Here is a 17768-nt window from a genome sequence, read left to right as displayed (position 1 = left end):
GTAGACAGCTTGCCACATGTTACCTGTTATTTTTCTCCGCGCTGGTGAGGCTTGACCAATAACAGTCGTTCATGATAACAACTATGGATTTTTTTTTTTTTTTAAGAACGTTTACTGCATCGAATTTTAATTTGTATGTCAGTCACAAATCCTTAGAAATGACTAGATTTAAATGATTAGACTTTTTAATATGCAAAAATATGAAGACAAAAAAGTCCTGATATTTAAATGCCGGTTGAAGGGGGATTCCGCTTTCTGAGCCAGCACAGCGCCCTCTAGAAGAGAATAACTTTTTTTTTCGAGTGTATCTTCGAAACGGATGTTTATGTTAGTATCACGTGTGAGCGCAGTGACAGGCGTGTTATTGGCACAGGTACACAGCGATAACAATAGGCTTTTTTCACACTCCGGGTTTTGGAACGCAGAAGTAAACGTTTGCAGGGTAAACTTCGACAGCGGTGAATGGGAGTTCACAGCAAATATTATTTTCACTTACCCATTTGCTCCAAGACCAAAAGAAAAAATCCACTCGCACGTTTGAATGACTTTCCAGAAGAGGAAAAAATAGAGAGTGGTGGATTAAGACATAAAAATGGGAGAAGATGCCAAATTTACTGTCACTCTCTCAGCAGCTGTAATAGAAACCCCCTCGCAGCTGTGGTAATTAGTTTAAAACACAAAGCATAATGTTATAAACTTACACTCAATATTAAAAAAAAAAAAAAATTATATAAAAACGTTTGCTAGATTTACGGTGCTAAATAAGGCGGAAACGCGTCATCACAGTCTGTGAAAAAGGTCTGTTGAAGCATTGGGCAGTTTACTCTAAAAGCAAGGTGTATCCGTTCTTATGGAATAAGAAAGTGCGAGTGTGGGACAGGTTAGTGACGGACTTTAGTCATTTCTGTTTGTTTGTGTAGTGCTATTCAGAAAAACATTGCCATTCCACCTCAATGGCAAAAAAAAAAAAAAAAAAAAAAAAAAAAAGAAGAAGAAAAAAAAAGTAATCCACACCAACATGATATTTAAATCCGATTTTCATTTAAACTTTAGATACGTTTAAAATAATCTAGAAGTAGTACTTATGAAAGCACTTCCTGGTCCCAGTGTGTGTATGTGCGTTCATTGAAATGAGTACATGGTTCACTTTTTTGAGTGAGTGTTAAGTAGAAAACACCTGCTGTTAAGTAGATTTACATGCATGTTAACAGCTATGCTATTTTTTGGTACAATGTGTTGCCTGTATTTGCCTGAATCAGGCTTTAAGCCTATATTTTTAAGCAGATTGTGAAAATGCCTAATTAAGACTCTATTTCTAATTAGGATGCATTTAGTTAAAGTACACCTCTTGACCCCTCATTAAAGCACAATCCTACTGCTTAAATGTTATACAATTAAGTACACTCGTGTTATATTGTTGAAAGGTTTAGAATAATTACATATCCTTCCTCCAGTGGCTGTACTTTGGCTGAACTTAATGTGAAAAGAGTTATGCAGAGTTCATTACATTTGGTGACAAACTGGTCACAATTGTGGGAACATGGTTTCACAATCTTCGGGGGCCTCAGTTAAAGGTGTAGTTTGCCCAAAAATGAAAATTCTCTCATCATTTACTCACCCTCACGCCATCCTAGATGTGTTTGACTTTCTTTCTTCTGCAGAACACAAATTAAGATTTTTCGAAGAATATTTCAGCTCTGTAGGTCCATACAATTCAAGTGAATGGTGACCAAAACTTTGAAGCTCAAAAAGCACATTAAGGCATCATAAAAGTAATTCATACGACTCCAGTGGTTAAATAAATGTCTTCAGAAGCGATATGATTGGTGTGGGCGAGAAACAGATCAATATTTAAGTCCTTGTTTACTATAAATTCTCCTCCCTGTCCAGTACGTGATGTAATGCACAAAGAATGTGAATCGCCAAAAACAAAAGAAGAAGAACTCTTAGGAGAGAACACTGCTTAGGAGGGTTGTTTGATAAAGGAGATTTATAGTAAAAATGGACTTATATATTTATCTGTTTTACACCCACACCTATCATATCACTTCTGAAGGTATGGATTCAACCACTGGATTCATATGGATTACTTTTATGATGCCTTAATGTGCTTTTTGAGCTTAAAATCTTTGGTCATCATTCACTTGAATTGTATGGACCTACAGAGCTGAAATATTCTTCGAAAAAATCTTCATTTGTGTTCTGCAGAAGAAAGAAAGTCATACACATCTGGGATGGCATGAGGGTGAGTAAATGATGAGAGAATTTTCATTTTTGGGCGAACTACACCTTTAAGGCTCTTAATGCCAGCCATTTAACAAGGTTGACTAAATTTATTCAATCTAAAAATACATATTTAATGGTAATGTGAAGGTTATCCTTGCCTTTTTATATCAGAAATGCTGCATCACATGCCAAAATTGCATGTTGCATGTGAAATCAGGAGGAGATCAGCAAAAAAGGAGATCAGCAAAAAGGACACTGCAGAAGGCTGGTCAGGTGCAGCAATTGTGCCGTTTCTACTCTCAGGGCAGATGATGCTATCACAGGAAAACGTGCCGCTTTCATCACCAGAGAGCTACAGCCACAAATGCAGAGAAAGAGGTACAGAACAGCTCAGCTTCACAGACAGAACACAAAGGAAGAAAATGTGGATGGCCACCCATCAGACCCTCAGCAGCAGTCAAGTGAAAGTGGCCACTCTGGTAAAGAAGAGAGTCTTCCCCCATCCAGACACAAACCTGCTCCTGTGAAGCAAGAGAGATCTAGAAGACCCTGCCGCTACTTCCTATCTGGGTTCTATGCTATGGAGAACCGCTGTCGCTTTTAGCACCCACAGCAACTTCCACCTTTGGAGGACTGGCCTGATGGCCTGAGAAAGAGGAGCAGCTTTAGGCCCTCTGCTCCGGCCACACGTCCTCCTAAATCTCAAGAGCAGGTCCAACTGGCTGATCTTAATGAAAAAGTCTGCAAGCAGCTAAGAGCCACTGAAATCACTCAACTGATGAAGAGATTCCCAAAAGACAAGCTCATTATCCAGGAGAGAGAAGATGGCCAGTTAACCTGCTACAGAGTCACGATGCAGGCCACAGACCCCAACTGGGTAAAGACTGTTTGTCTAGATTAGAGACAGAGTAGATTAGCGTACTGGCAGTGTGCACATGTAGCACAACCTGAGCAATTGTTCGACAAATGTTATTCAGTATTATTTCTGTGGGAATTAATGAGTGCTGAAGTGTTTCCCGAACCTTTGTACCAGTACCATTCGGCTGAATGTGCACAACTGAACAAAAAGCATATGACCTCTTAGGAATGTACAGGTCAAGAGAAATGAGATCAGGAATGGATTACTGAAGGGTTTTTTGCTTTTCCTATGTCCCTTTCAGACATACGGTGCATCCGGAAAGTATTCACAGCGCTTCACTTTTTCCACATTTTGTTATGTTACAGCCTTATTCCAAAATGGATTAAATTCATTATTTTCCTCAAAATTCTACAAACAATACCCCATAATGACAATGTGAAAGTAGTTTGTTTGAAATCTTTGCAAATTTATAAAAAAAAAAAAAAAAAAAACCCACACATGTACATAAGTATTCACAGCCTTTGCTCAATACTTTGTTGAAGCACCTTTGGCACCAAGTCTTTTTGAGTATGATGCTACAAGCTTGGCACACCTAGTTTTGGGCAGTTTCTCCCATTCTTCTTTGCAGGACCTCTCAAGCTCCATCAGGTTGGATGGGGAGTGTCGGTGCATAGCCATTTTCAGATCTCTCGAGAGATGTTCAATCTGGTTCAAGTCTGGGCTCTGGCTGGGCCACTCAAGGACATTCACAGAGTTGTCCCGTAGCCACACCTTTGTTATCTTGGATGTGTGCTTAGGGTCGTTGTCCTGTTGGAAGATGAACCTTCGCCCCAGTCTGAGGTCCAGAGCGCTCTGGAGCAGGTTTTCATCAAGGATGTCTCTGTACATTGCTGCATTCATCTTTCCCTCAATCCTGACTAGTCTCCCAGTTCCTGCCGCTGAAAAACACCCCCAGAGCATGATGCTGCCACCACCATGCTTTGCTGTAGGGATGGTATTGGCCAGGTGATGAGCGGTGCCTGGTTTCCTCCAGACATGACGTATGCCATTCAGGCCAAAGAGTTCAATCTTTGTTTCTCATGGTTTGAGAGTCCTTCAGGTGCCTTTTGGCAAACACCAGGCGGGCTGTCATGTGCCTTTTACTGAGGAGTGGCTTCCGTCTGGCCACTCTACCATACAGGCCTGATTGGTGGAGTGCTGTAGAGATGGTTGTTCTTCTGGAAGATTCTCCTCTCTCCACAGAGAAATGCTGGAGCTCTGTCAGAGTGACCATCGGGTTCTTGGTCACTTCCCTGACTAAGGCCCTTCTCCCCCGATCGCTCAGTTTGGCCGGGTGGCCAGCTCTAGGAAGAGTCCTGGTGGTTCCAAACTTCTTCCATTTACGGATGATGGAGGCCACTGTGCTCATTGGGACCTTCAATGCTGCAGAAATTTTTCTGTACCCTTCCCCAGATCTGTGCCTCGATACAATCCTGTCTCGGACGTCTACAGACAATTCCTTGGACTTCATGGCTTGGTTTGTGCTCTGACATGCACTGTTAACTGTGGGACCTTATATAGACAGGTGTGTGCCTTTCCAAATCATGTCCAATCAACTGAATTTACCACAGGTGGACTCCAATCAAGTTGTAGAAACATCTCAAGGATGATCAGTGGAAACAGGATGCACCTGAGCTCAATTTTGAGTGTCATGGAAAAGGCTGTGAATACTTATGTACATGTGATTTTTTTCATTTTTTATTTTAATAAATTTGCAAAGATTTCAAACAAACTTCTTTCACGTTGTCATTATGGGGTATTGTTTGTAGGATTTTGAGGAAAATAATGAATTTAATCCATTTTGGAATAAGGCTGTAACATAACAAAGTGTGGAAAAAGTGAAGCACTGTGAATACTTTCCGGATGCACTATATTTAAGGTTACACAAGTCTGAGTGGACTTTCCTTATTTTTGTTTTTCAAACTATGAATTAAAATAACTTCTATGGTTTTATGTAGACTCACAATTTGTACTTTGACAGATTCATAGACATTTTCTTTGAAACAGAAAACAAAAGATTAACATATTCTGAACATGTAAATTAAAGTGGATAAACAGCAACTGTATAGATTTATTTATTTTATATTATGTTATATTTTATATTATATTTATATATTATATTATAAACATGAAGTTTGATCTGATGCTATCACATTCTTGCAAAATTCACTTAACTGGCATGCCAGATACAGTTATGGTATTATTATATAGTGTTAACAAAACACAGTTGTATTTCAATTTGTGGAGGGAGCAACAGTTTGCCAAACTAGTTGTGTTTTGTTATCGGTATATATAGATATATAGATATATATATATATATATATATATATATATATATATATATATATATATATATATATATTATTTTTTATGTTTTTTGTTTTTGTTTTTGAGTCATACACTAATTTAAGTTGGATTTTAAAATGATTTAAAATTAGATAGATTAGTTAAAATTTAAATCTGAAAAACAGATCCAAAGAGAACTACAAGTAGTTTTGTAATGATTATTATTTTCTGTTTTTGCAGCCTTTTGACCTAATTGAAATAGACATTATGGTGAGCTTTCCTGAGAAATATCCTCAATAAATCAAATTGATCTTGTTTGAAGGATTTTTAGAGGAAAACAATACAAAAATTATTATCAAGAATACAATTTTTGCCCTATTATCAAAGGTCTTACTAGAAAAAAATCAATTATGATCCAACGTGAATTTTCTTGATAAAAAAATATGATCATGCCTGGTAACGTGCATGTAAAATGGGTAGAAATAGCATTTTAACTTTGCGAAAAGCTGACAATTTACACAATGTTTATTTCTATTTCTCCTGCTCCAAACTTCAAACGTACGTCTCTGTCTGCTCGTATGAATGTAACACATCATAAGAAAGTGTTTCACCACTGTTCAAATGCACTTTGGATCACATCATTTATATGTATAAATGTTTTCCATCTGAAAGGACTAAATATTAAATGAAACAAATGACAATAAAATGCAAAGTAATCTCTTCAGTAAATAAAACACTTTTTGAATGTAATTGTATTGTAATTACCAATGATTTAAATTGTAACTGTAGTGGAATACAGTTACTTATATTTTGTATTATAAATACGTAATCCCGTTACATGTATTCCGTTACTCCCCAACCCTGCTTATGGAGAGGTGAGAACAAAACTGGAACTGGTTTTGGTTCTATTGATTGGGTGATTGCACACAAATTTGATGGCATTGTTCACACGAAAATGAAAATGTATTCAAATCATGTAAGTCATATAGTAATCAGATAGTAAACCAAATTACTGTATTATTTTATTCTGTTTGAATGCAGACATGTTCAGAAAGTCTCAGAAGAATGGTTAAAGGCTAAACATGCCACTAATCAGCTGATGGGGAGAGTTGAGTTGTTGTTTAGGCTGTACTTAAATTGGCTGGACCATAGCATAGAGAATCTCTTCACTGAGGGAGCCAGACAAGTGAGACTTATTTTATGAGCTCATCTGAGAGTATAAAGAGGTACTGTGGTATATACTGTAAACACTGTGTGATTTGACTGTATCTGATTAAATGATGTCAAGGATACTCAAACAGCTGTCTGAAATCCTGTCTTGGCAAGGTAAGGCAGATCCATTTCCATTGTTTTGCATGGCACTGTTACTTTCCGCTAATCTTTTTGTTTGGTTCAGGCTTAATTGGAACTACCATAACCTGTCATCTGTAAACTGATTAAGAAAAATTGCAAAAGCAATTAAGCCCTAACTAATAAGAACACTATGAAATAATTAGGCTTTGGTTTACCTGTTACAACAGAGTGCAACTTTAAAGGGATAGTTCACCCAAAAATGAAAATTCTCTTATAATTGTCTCGCCCTCCTGACATCCCAGATATGTATGACTTTCTTTCTTTTATAGAACACAAACAAAAACTTTTAGAAGAATATCTTAATTCTGTAGGTCCATACAATTCAAGTGAATGGTGACCAAAACTTTGAAACTCCAAAAGCACATAAAGGCAGCATGAAAGTAATCCATATGACTCCAGTGGTGTATTCCATGTCTTCTGAAACAATCCAGATGATTATGGGTGAGAACAGACCAAAATGTAACTCCTTTTTCACTGTACATCTTGTGTTGCAGTCTCTCAGCATGATTGATTTTAAGCTTGATTACATTTCCTTGTGCTTGATGCAGAGTACTAGATGATGCTAGGCAGTGTAATCGAGCTTGAAATTATGATCTCCAAGAAGATTGCTAATGTCAAGATTTATAGGAAAAATGTGTTACATTTTGGTCTGTTCTCACCCAAAACCAATTAGATTGCTTCAGCAAACATGGAGTAAACCACTGGAGTCTTATGGATTACTTTTATGCTGCCTTTATGTGCTTTTGGAGCTTCAAAGTTTTGGTCACCATTCACTTGCATTGCATTGACCTACAGAGCTGAAATATTCTTCTAAATATCTTCATTGTTCTGCAGAAGAAAGAAAGTCATACACATCTGGGATGGCATGAGGGTGAGTACAAGATGAGAGAATTTTTTATTTTTAGGTACACTATTTCTTTAGACTTGAAATGGCTTGATGCACACATTTCTGTTTCCTGTGATGGAAAGGACATATTATAGGGCTTGTCCCCCCCCCCTTTTTAGTTTACATCACAGCCATGAACATGACTTGCTAGTTGCTAATGCTAATCACAAGTAGATATTGTTAGGGGGAGGCATATTCTCATACTAAAGACGATTTGGTTGGAGAAAATGAGCGAGAGCAGGATGAGTCATATATATTTTTGGTCCGTTTTTTCCGGAAGAGAAGGACTGGAAATTTTAAAATGGACATATCTCCTAAAACTACTTTTGGAAACTTTTAGGAGAACACTAGCAAATATATGGCTTCAAAGCCAATGGACTAAAAGCCACAAAACTCTCATTTTTAATTTCATGGTGTCTTTAACGGTATGAAAATATTCTTATCGGAGAGAGCCGATCACAGCACTAATCATCACTCTCAAATCTCTCTTCCCAGTTGAAAAAAGACATTGACCTAGAGAGGGCTGGAATACAGTTTGTCCCCTATGAGCAACTCAAGGTTTTTAAGCTCAGCCAAAAAAATCTGACACTCCTGAGCATATAGTGTCACTCACTGTGGCTTCAGGGGTAGATGTGGAGAAGGAAGAAGAAGAGCATGATGAAGCTGGAGGAGAGGAGGAAAAGGAGGAGGAGAAGGAGGAGGAGGAGGAGACTGCTCTCGGTAGTGATGGGGAGGAAAGTGGCTGTCAGGTGGAGAACATAAAAACCAGAGAACAACGGAGTGGCACTGAGATCAAACTATTGGGGCTCAGACTGGGGGTACAAACAGCTATTGTGGTGGCCAGACAGATTGTGGTGTCCATTCAGTGCAGCAGGTGAATTTCAGTCCCTATTCCTGTGTTCAGAAAAACTCCAGTGGTTGCATATGTGTGTTTAGATGTTAATCAGAGATGCTGAACAAAACTGTGGTCTGTTTTCCCCTGGTATTAACATCCAGCTCGAGTTATCTGATCATAAATGATCAGCTAAGCCAGACTGCCGTTTATACCTGGTATTAATTAACGTGCGTCACTTTGAGAGCCAATAATTTAAGTTAATATAGCCTCTCGAAACGTCACATTTGTGGTGAGTTTAAAATGTAAGTATATTGAGAGCAACAGTGTCCTGAATATTTTGTTCTTCTTTGACTTGTTTGTGCTTTATCAACATTCATTAACATTCTGACATTGTATGTGATGCAGGTTGCCAATGAAATGCATCTCTTGTCGAGCGGAGGATCTCTGATTTCATGGCAACATATGATAACAATAACTAAGGTGAAAGTATTTCCTTAATATGATAGAGGAGTTCAAAATTTATAAAATCATAGATGTAGTTTATTGTTCAATCAAAATCCCAGTAATAATCAGAACAAATTAGATTGGTGTATAACGTAGGACTTTTAACTATAAACAAGCCCGAAAACACACGAGGACTCTTATTTTGAAATGACAGAGACATGTCTCTGTTACTATGCTCTATATTTAAGTATTAACCAAAAACAGCTTTTTATTGCCTATACTGTATATTCACCACATTAAGGGTTTTGTATATGTGTACACCGATCAGCCACAACATTAAAACCACCTGCCTAATATTGTGTAGGTCCCCCTCGTGCCACCAAAACAGCACCAACCCTTATCTCAGAATAGCATTTAAGTAAAAGTAAACGGAAGGTGTATTTGCAGGCAACATGCACAGATACGTACAGTCCACGTGTATAGAAAAACTAGGTTGTCCGTGCTTACTGTGCTGATTATGAAATTTGTGTTGTGTGCTTCTGATCACCTCTGGAAGTGGTTTGAATGATCTGAATCACAAAACATTTTGGACCTTATTCTGTTTTCAGTGCTGTGTACTTGTGATTGGATCACCCAAGATGGATGCATGTTAATACCAGGTGTAAACGGGGCCACACAAACTGCCCTCAGACAAAAACGCAAAGTACTCTATGTGCCCCTTCTTGTACTGTAGGTGTAAAGTAAGTGCTGACCGGACACTGTATGGGCGTGTGACCTGCTCATTGCAAACAATGTGGAGCAGGGATCAGGGCTGCTTTCAGGCCCAGTATGCTGCACCACTACAGTGATGTTTTTGGCTATCTGGACCTTTACGCAACTGTACCTGTAGACCTGGTACTGCAGGACTCTGAGTTTAGTGTGGGTTGCCTTAACTGCAATAAGCAGGACACAATTCAGGTCTGGGAAAGATTCACTGGAGACACTTGCATTCACTTGACAAAATTATGCACGTTTCTATGCAGCCAAAGTCAGTCTAATGTGTGTATATATAATATTCTTCTAGATACTTTTTATCATAAGAAGTAAAATTACAATAAGAGCACATCTCATCAGCCATATGTGTTTCTGAAGATGTAAACCAGTAGCTGGCACATCCTTTAGCATTTTAAATTATAGTTACATCCAGAGTCCAGAAATCAGTCAGGTCTCAACATTTTCACAAATCCTGTGCAGATACCATTGAAACTGTAGATATTGTGTCAGATTTAGTCTTGCAACAAGTGATGTGGTATTTCATCTACAGGAGGAGTTTCTCAATACCCTAGACTATATAGTGACCCTGATGTTCAGCAAGGGAAACCTCTACCTGATAAAGGTGCCTGCTAACATTACAAACAAAGTCACAGTGGCTAAGGTAGCTACTGGTAACAGCACGTTTGTTGAAGCATAATTACATTCCAGGCACACAATATCTGCGTCTTTAAGAGATTTGTTTTGTTTCAAAAAGCTTTGTCTAGTTTTTGGCCTGCCAAGTCCTCTCGCCTACCTGTTTGACCCACAAAATGCGCTTGGCTCATTTTGAGTTCAGCACTATTGTAATGATGGTGTCTCCTGACAGATTCCCTTGCTGTGGTTGGGGGTACCCATGCGATGCGTGCCATGATGAGGATCAGGACCATCTTATGGAGCTGGCCAACAGCATGAGCTGTGGTTTTTGTGCCAAAGAGCAGGTCAGCCACCCTAACTCTCCCAGACAGCCAGAATGAGGATTAAATATTTAACAAATAGAAATTAGGCAGGTTTCCTGTATTTACAGTCTTTGAATCGATGGGAATATTTCCCCTCAGTGGGTCAAACAAAAAGGATTTACCCCACATTTTACAAGCCGTCAAATTATAATAGTCTAACATGAAGCATAATATAATAAACCTGACAGTGGGGTCTAAATGTCTGAGACCTCTTCTAATTTAAACCTGGAAATGAAGTTTTAAAGATAAAAAAAATAAATAAATAAAAATACAAAGAAAGAAACATGAATAAGAAGTATTTAAGATTCTGCCATATTTCTTGGAGACTAATCAATTAAGCAGATTTGTCAGGTCACCTTTCCTTGCTTACACTGAAGAACACTTTGAAACATTCTTAAATCATATAATGAGATAACATGGACAATTAGGTTTTACACAGGTTTTTGGAGTCATTCATCCTTTGTCACCCAAAAAGATGACATACCAAATAGTAAGAAATTCTGAAATTCATATAAATATATAGTTTCTACTTTTCACTCCAATTTTTATGTGATAATGTAATGAAATCATAGTTTTAAATTAGAAAAATTAAACATTTTAAAACATGAACTGTCCATGAACCATTGCTCTTATCTTCATTCTTTACACAGGAATGACGGGCACAAATACACCAACACATCTAAAATGGTGTCAAAGAAAACAAATAAAGAGAAAAAGTAACCAAAGACAAAGAAGGAAGGTGATTTTATTTTCAGATGATTCACTAGACTGGTCTCAAATCATGTTTAGTCTCATCTTTAGAAACCCTGAGAATGTCTTTCAAATGATCTGAACAAAATGTTTTCTTGCAGTGTAAAATGATAATAATAATAATAAAAAAAAAAAAAAAAAAAAATATATATATATATATATATATATATATATATATATATATATATATATATATATATATATATATATATATATATATATATATATATATATACACAAACACACATACACTGGTAGCGAAAAGTTTGGAATAATGTACAGATTTTGCTGTTTCGGAAAGAAATTGGTTCTTTTATTCACCAAAGTGGCATTCAGCTGATCACAAAGTATAGTCAGGACATTACTGATGTAAAAAAAAACCAGCACCATCGCTATTTGAAAAAAGTTTTTTTTGATCAAATCTAGACAGGCCCCATTTCCAGCAGCCATCACTCCAACACCTTATCCTTGAGTAATCATGCTAAATTGCTAATTTGGTACTAGAAAATCACTTGCCATTATATCAAACACAGTTGAAAGCTATTTGGTTCGTTAAATGAAACTTAACATTGTGTTTGTTTTTGAGTTGCCACAGTATGCATTAGACTGGCATGTCTTATTGTCAATATTAGGTAAAAAATGACAAAAACAAATGGCTTTCTCTAGAAACTCGTCAGTCAGTCATTGTTTTGAGGAATGAAGGCTATACAATGCTTATATAATGAAATTATAGTTTTAAATTTGAAAAATAAAACATTTTCTCTAGTGATCTCAGACCTTTGGACCCCATTGTAAAAACATAAAGCTCTTGTTTTGTTTTATCCCTCTAGCCATAAAACAACGGTAAGTCATGTGTAGGCTGTGGGGGTATGATGACCAGAGTGACATACACAAGTCACTGGGAGGGTGACAGGCCTGTAGGAACAAGGTTAAGATAAGCAGGTACATGCTGCTTTCCCCACACTACCTGACACTGTTAAAGTATATAAGTATAGAGGGTTATGAGCAATGTTGCAACATCTAACTTACTTATAGAGGGTTTAATTCATACCATTAGAGCACACAAGCACAATTACAGAAATGCATACTTTGAACTATCAAATGACTTGGTAGTTCAGTGGCTAGAATATGGTAGGTGTATATTTTGTTGGTACATCATGCTTCTAATCTGTTGGTGACCCATGTTTTTGGGGCGACTTGGAAATGACCTGGTAATGAACTGTACAAAGTGCCTTTTTTATCTATGAACTGTCCATGAACCATTGCTCTTATCTTCATTCTTTGCACAGGAATGACCGGCACAAATACACCAACACATCTAAAATGGTGTCAAAGAAAACAAATAAAGAGAAAAAGTAACCAAATACAAAGAAGGAAGGTGATTTTATTTTCAGATGATTCACTAGACCGGTCTCGAATCATGTTTAGTTTCATCTTTAGAAATCCTGAGAATTTCTTTCAAATGACCTGAACATTTTTTTTTCTTGCAGTGTAAAATGATAATTAAAGAAAAAAATAATAATATATATACACACACACACATACACTGGTGGCCAAAAGTTTGGAATAATGTACAGAATTTGCTGTTTCGGAAGGAAATTGGTATTTTAATTCACCAAAGTGGCATTCAACTGATCAAAAAGTATAGTCAGGACATCACTGATGTAAACAGCCCCATCACTATTTGAAAAAAGTCATTTTTGATCAAATCTAGACAGGCCCCATTTCCAGCAGCCATCGCTCCAACACCTTATCCTTCAGTAATCATGCTTAATTGCTAATTTGGTACTAGAAAATCACTTGCCATTATATCAAACACTGCTGAAAGCTATTTGGTTTGTTAAATGAAACTTAACATTGTCTTAGTGTTTGTGACTTGCCACAGTATGCAATAGACTGGCATGTCTTAAAGTCAATATTGTCAAAAATGGCAAAAAATAAACAGCTTTCTCTAGACACTCGTCAGTCAATCATTGTTTTGAGGAATGAAGGCTATACAATGCTTGAAATTGACAAAAAACTGAAGATTTCATACAAAGGTGTACACTACAGTCTTCAAAGACAAAGGACAACTGGCTCTAACGAGGACAGAAAGAGATGTGGAAAACCAGATGTACAACTAAACAAGAGGATAAGTACATAACAGTCTCTAGTTTGAGAAATAGATGCCTCAAATGTCCTCAGCTGACAGCTTCATTGAATTCTACCCGCTGAACATCAGTGTCATGTACAACAGTAAAGAGAAGACTCAGGGGTGCAGGCCTTAGGGAAGAATTGCAAAGAAAAAGCCACTTTTGAAACAGAAAAACAAAAAGAATAGGTTAGAGTGGGCAAAGAGAAACAGACATTGGACAACAGATAATTGGAAAAGAGTGTTATGGATCTTAACCCCATTGAGCTTTTGTGGGATCAGCTAGACTTTAAGGTGCGTGAGAAGTCCCCGACAAGTGCTACAGGAAGTGTGGGGTGAAATGTCACCTGAGTATCTGGACAAACTGACAGATGGAATGCCAAGGATCTGTAAAGCTGTCATTGCTGCACATGGAGGATTTTTTGATGAGAACACTTTGAAGTAAATTTTAATAGTAATTTTTCATGTTATTAATGTCCTGACTATACATTGTGATCAGTTGAATACCACTTTGGTGAATAAAAGTACCAATTTCTTTCCATAAGAGTAAAATCTGTACGTTCTCTGTTGACCTCTCTCATCAACAAGACATTTCCGTCGACAGAACTGCCTCTCACTGGATGTTTTTTGTTTTTGGCACCATTCTGAGTAAATTCAAGAGACTGTTGTGCATGAAAATCCCAGGTTACAGAAATACTCAAACCAGCCTATCTGGCACCAACAATCATGCCATGCTCCAAATCACTGAGATCACATTTTTCCCCATTCTGATGGTTGATGTTAACATTAGCTGAAGCTCCTGACCCTTCCTGACTGCACTGCTGCCACACGATTAGATAATCGCATGGATGATTGTTGGTGCCAGACAGGCTGGTTTGAGTATTTCTGTAACTGCTGATCTCCTGGGATTTTCACGCACAACAGACTCTAGAATTTACTTTTTAAATGACTTAAGAGTACCTGAAATTATGCCAGTCAAAGGACAACAGTCGTTCTGAGGTGAGATTTTAGAGAACATTAGTCACTGGATGGACCAAATCGAATTATGTCCAAAATGTAATAGTGCAATAAGCACTTTTTTTATTTTTTATTTCTGTACAGTTTCTATAATTGCAATTGAAATAAAACTGTGTAAAATGTCTAGTTGTTTTTGTTATTTATTTTTTGTCAATGAGCAAACACCTAAAAAGGTATTTTTTAGTAAACAAATATTGTATGAACACCTGGGTGGATGGGGTGGTGGGTTCATTGACATGGGAGAAATATAGGTTGGGAAATGCAAACTTTTTAATTGTTCTGTAATGCAGAAGTTGAAGCCCGTGATCCTTGCTGGATTGTTGGTGATTGCTGTCATCTTTCAACAAGTAAACAGTCAATCAATGCTTAATAAACTATTCCAATTTCTAGTACCTGAAAAATTAAAACATTTGTATTAGATAAATATTAAGACAATCTAAAAACAAACATAAATAACTTTGTCTATCAAGCACAAGACATCTGAATTTGTCTGCCAATGATCAGAACTGAACTGTTTTCAATTGAATGATCAGGATCCATGTTATTTTTTGGACATACAGTACCATTCAAAGTTTGGAATTGCTATGAATGGTCATTTTTTTTCAGCAAGGTTGCATTAAATTGATCAAAAACTACAGTAAATACATTTGTTACAAACAATTTTCTATTTCAAATAAATTTGTAGGCTTTTCTTAAACCTCACTCTTAATAAAATAATTCTCCACTTTCAGCAATGAAAGCTTAAAGGCATTCAAGCAGTCACTTTATTAAGTAAATTAATACATTGAATAATATGTAATACATTATCCCATGCTTTCTGTAGCTCTTTTACAATAATTGATACATTTAATAATTAAAAAGTTTCCATGCATGCTTTCCGTGGCTCTTCTTTGCAGACCTTATGATCAAGCTATTCCCACAATACTTCAAACTTACATTTTTCCATCAATATTAATAACTGTTAGTTAGATAACTGTTAATTATTCTGCCCATTTTAACCTTTTGTTCATATATAGGGTTTTATTTTGAACACTTCCTAAAAGGCCAGAACCTTCAGTATTTCAGGTGAGACTGTTTCAGATGTTTGGCGAATCTGCCACCTGAGGACTTGTTTCTCAAACTAAAACTCTGATGTACTGTACTTGTCCTTTTGTTGTTGTGCATCCACTTCTACGTCAAGCTTGTTGTCTTCTTTCAAAACAGGAGTGCATGGAATAACCATGTTCTTTATGTAGAGAAATTATTGAGCAGCTAAAAAAAGACTGTATTTAACAATTTCCTCACTTCATTGAGTAGCACAACTGTTTTCATCTATGCTAAGATAATAAGAAAGGTTTCTCTATTACCAAATTAGCACATTCTGTGATCTTGTATTCTTAAGGATTATGGAGTACAGTGTTTTCTTAGACTGAAGTAATGCCTGCTGAAAATGGGGCTTTGCCTTCACAGTTATTGCAAACAGTAGCCTAATAATATTTTGCAACATCACTAATGTTTTGACTACTTTTGATCAATTAAATGTGATCTGATCAGATCAATTTCTTTCAAAAACACAAAAAAATGTCTTCCACACTTTTGAAATGTAGAATCACAAGTTACATTTAAACAAAGTTTGTTTAACATGTTTGTTTTTTTTTTGTTTTTTTTTTTGGCAAAATTAAGACAGATGATCAGTTTAAGAACTCAGACATTAAAGGGAGGGAAAATGGGGTATGTTGGACAGATTCTTTTCTGCCCCAGGATTTGGAGGAAGTAATATTGCATAACATGGCCTAACCAATGATGAAGAAGAAGAAAAAGCTTTATTGTGGGGTGAGAGAGAATGAGTAAGGGAAATATGCCTTATCATGCTTTACAGGAGGTCCAAGTCTGGCCCGGTAATATAAATAGGGCTGGGTTATTACTGCTCAGCATTCACTTGCCATTGCTCAATCCAGCATCAAGATGTGGAACATCAGTGAAGTTGCTCTCCAGCTCCCAACTTCCACAGCTTCACATCGCCTCCTGCAGCCCCTGTGGGACTACTTGTTGTTCCGGCACTACACCCTGGTCTCTTCTCCTTTTTTCCCTGTCCTGCTTGCATTTTCCAGCTACTTCATCTTCAGTGTCCCTTTTGCAGTCCTGGATCTCCTTGGAGAGAAAGCACCCCTCTTTAAGTACAAGATCCAAAAGGAGCGGCGTCCCACCATCGGCATGATGTTGAAGACTCTGGGGACGGCAGTGTACAATCATCTGGTGTTTGTGGTACCAGCTGTGTTGATCACCAATGTGGTGATGCCTGCACCTCCATTGCCTACAATCGCTCCAACAGTTTGGGAGTTGTTCTCAGGTGGCTTGGGTGCACTGCTGGTCTTCGACACCCAGTATTTCCTCTGGCACATGGTGCACCACAAGAATCCTCACCTGTACAAATGGGTCCATGCCCTCCATCACGATTATATCTCACCTTTTTCCTGGTCCACCCAGCACCTCAGTGCTGTGGAGATGATGACCGTGGGCTTCTGGAGCAACCTTGATCCCATCCTGCTTAAGTGCCATCCACTGACCGTATGGACCCTGACTGTTTTCAGCATTTGGATGTCTGTGGAGGACCATATCGGCTACGACCTGCCCTGGACACCCAGCCATCTAGTTCCATTTGGGCTTCTTGGGGGGGCTATGGCCCATGACATGCATCACCAGAAACCCAGCAGCAACTTTGCACCTTTCTTTAGTCACTGGGACAGACTTTTTGGCACTGCCATCACTGTGAAACGGACTCAAATGAGCATTCTGAATGATAAAGAAAAGTAGACATGTTTACTTCACTCTTAAACCTTTAAACTGTAAATATACAAAAGCATTTCAGTACTTGTATTCCTTTTGATTCCTGTCTGCTTGCTATGTGGTTGTAACTAATAAACTATATTTTATTGTAAATAGCTTGCTGTGAAATTTCATGAACACTTTATTTGCAGTCCATTATATCACAATCAAATCTTTTTAAAAGAATAAGAAATTTTGTTGCACTACAGAATAAATAAGCAGCACAAACTGTAGGCTACTGTTTTAGCAGTATTGAAAATAATCTCATTCATTTATTCATTCAGTCAAGATATGAACAGCACTTCAAAATCTCTAATTCTCAAAAATATTACAGTTCACCTCTTTCGCCAGAAGGTGGCAGCACGTAACAACACTTGTCTTCATAATAC

The 17768-nt window shown here is 37.4% G+C and overlaps 1 protein-coding gene and 1 pseudogene across 1 annotated transcript; both read left to right on the top strand.

Annotated features, from left to right (window-relative positions):
- The first annotated feature begins 835 nt into the window (after positions 1–835).
- Positions 836–12785, top strand: LOC127416814 (uncharacterized; annotated as a pseudogene).
- Positions 12786–16518: 3733 nt separating this feature from the next.
- On the top strand, positions 16519–17367 carry ch25hl1.1 (cholesterol 25-hydroxylase like 1, tandem duplicate 1). The gene has a single exon (XM_051656391.1). The coding sequence runs from the start codon at positions 16519–16521 to the stop codon at positions 17365–17367; it is 849 nt and encodes a 282-aa protein (XP_051512351.1).
- The last annotated feature ends 401 nt before the right edge of the window (positions 17368–17768 follow it).

The sequence above is a fragment of the Myxocyprinus asiaticus genome, chromosome 26 (assembly GCF_019703515.2).
Source record: "Myxocyprinus asiaticus isolate MX2 ecotype Aquarium Trade chromosome 26, UBuf_Myxa_2, whole genome shotgun sequence".
NCBI classification, from domain to species: Eukaryota; Metazoa; Chordata; class Actinopteri; order Cypriniformes; family Catostomidae; genus Myxocyprinus; species Myxocyprinus asiaticus.
This window is presented reverse-complemented; position numbering and strand designations above follow the sequence as displayed.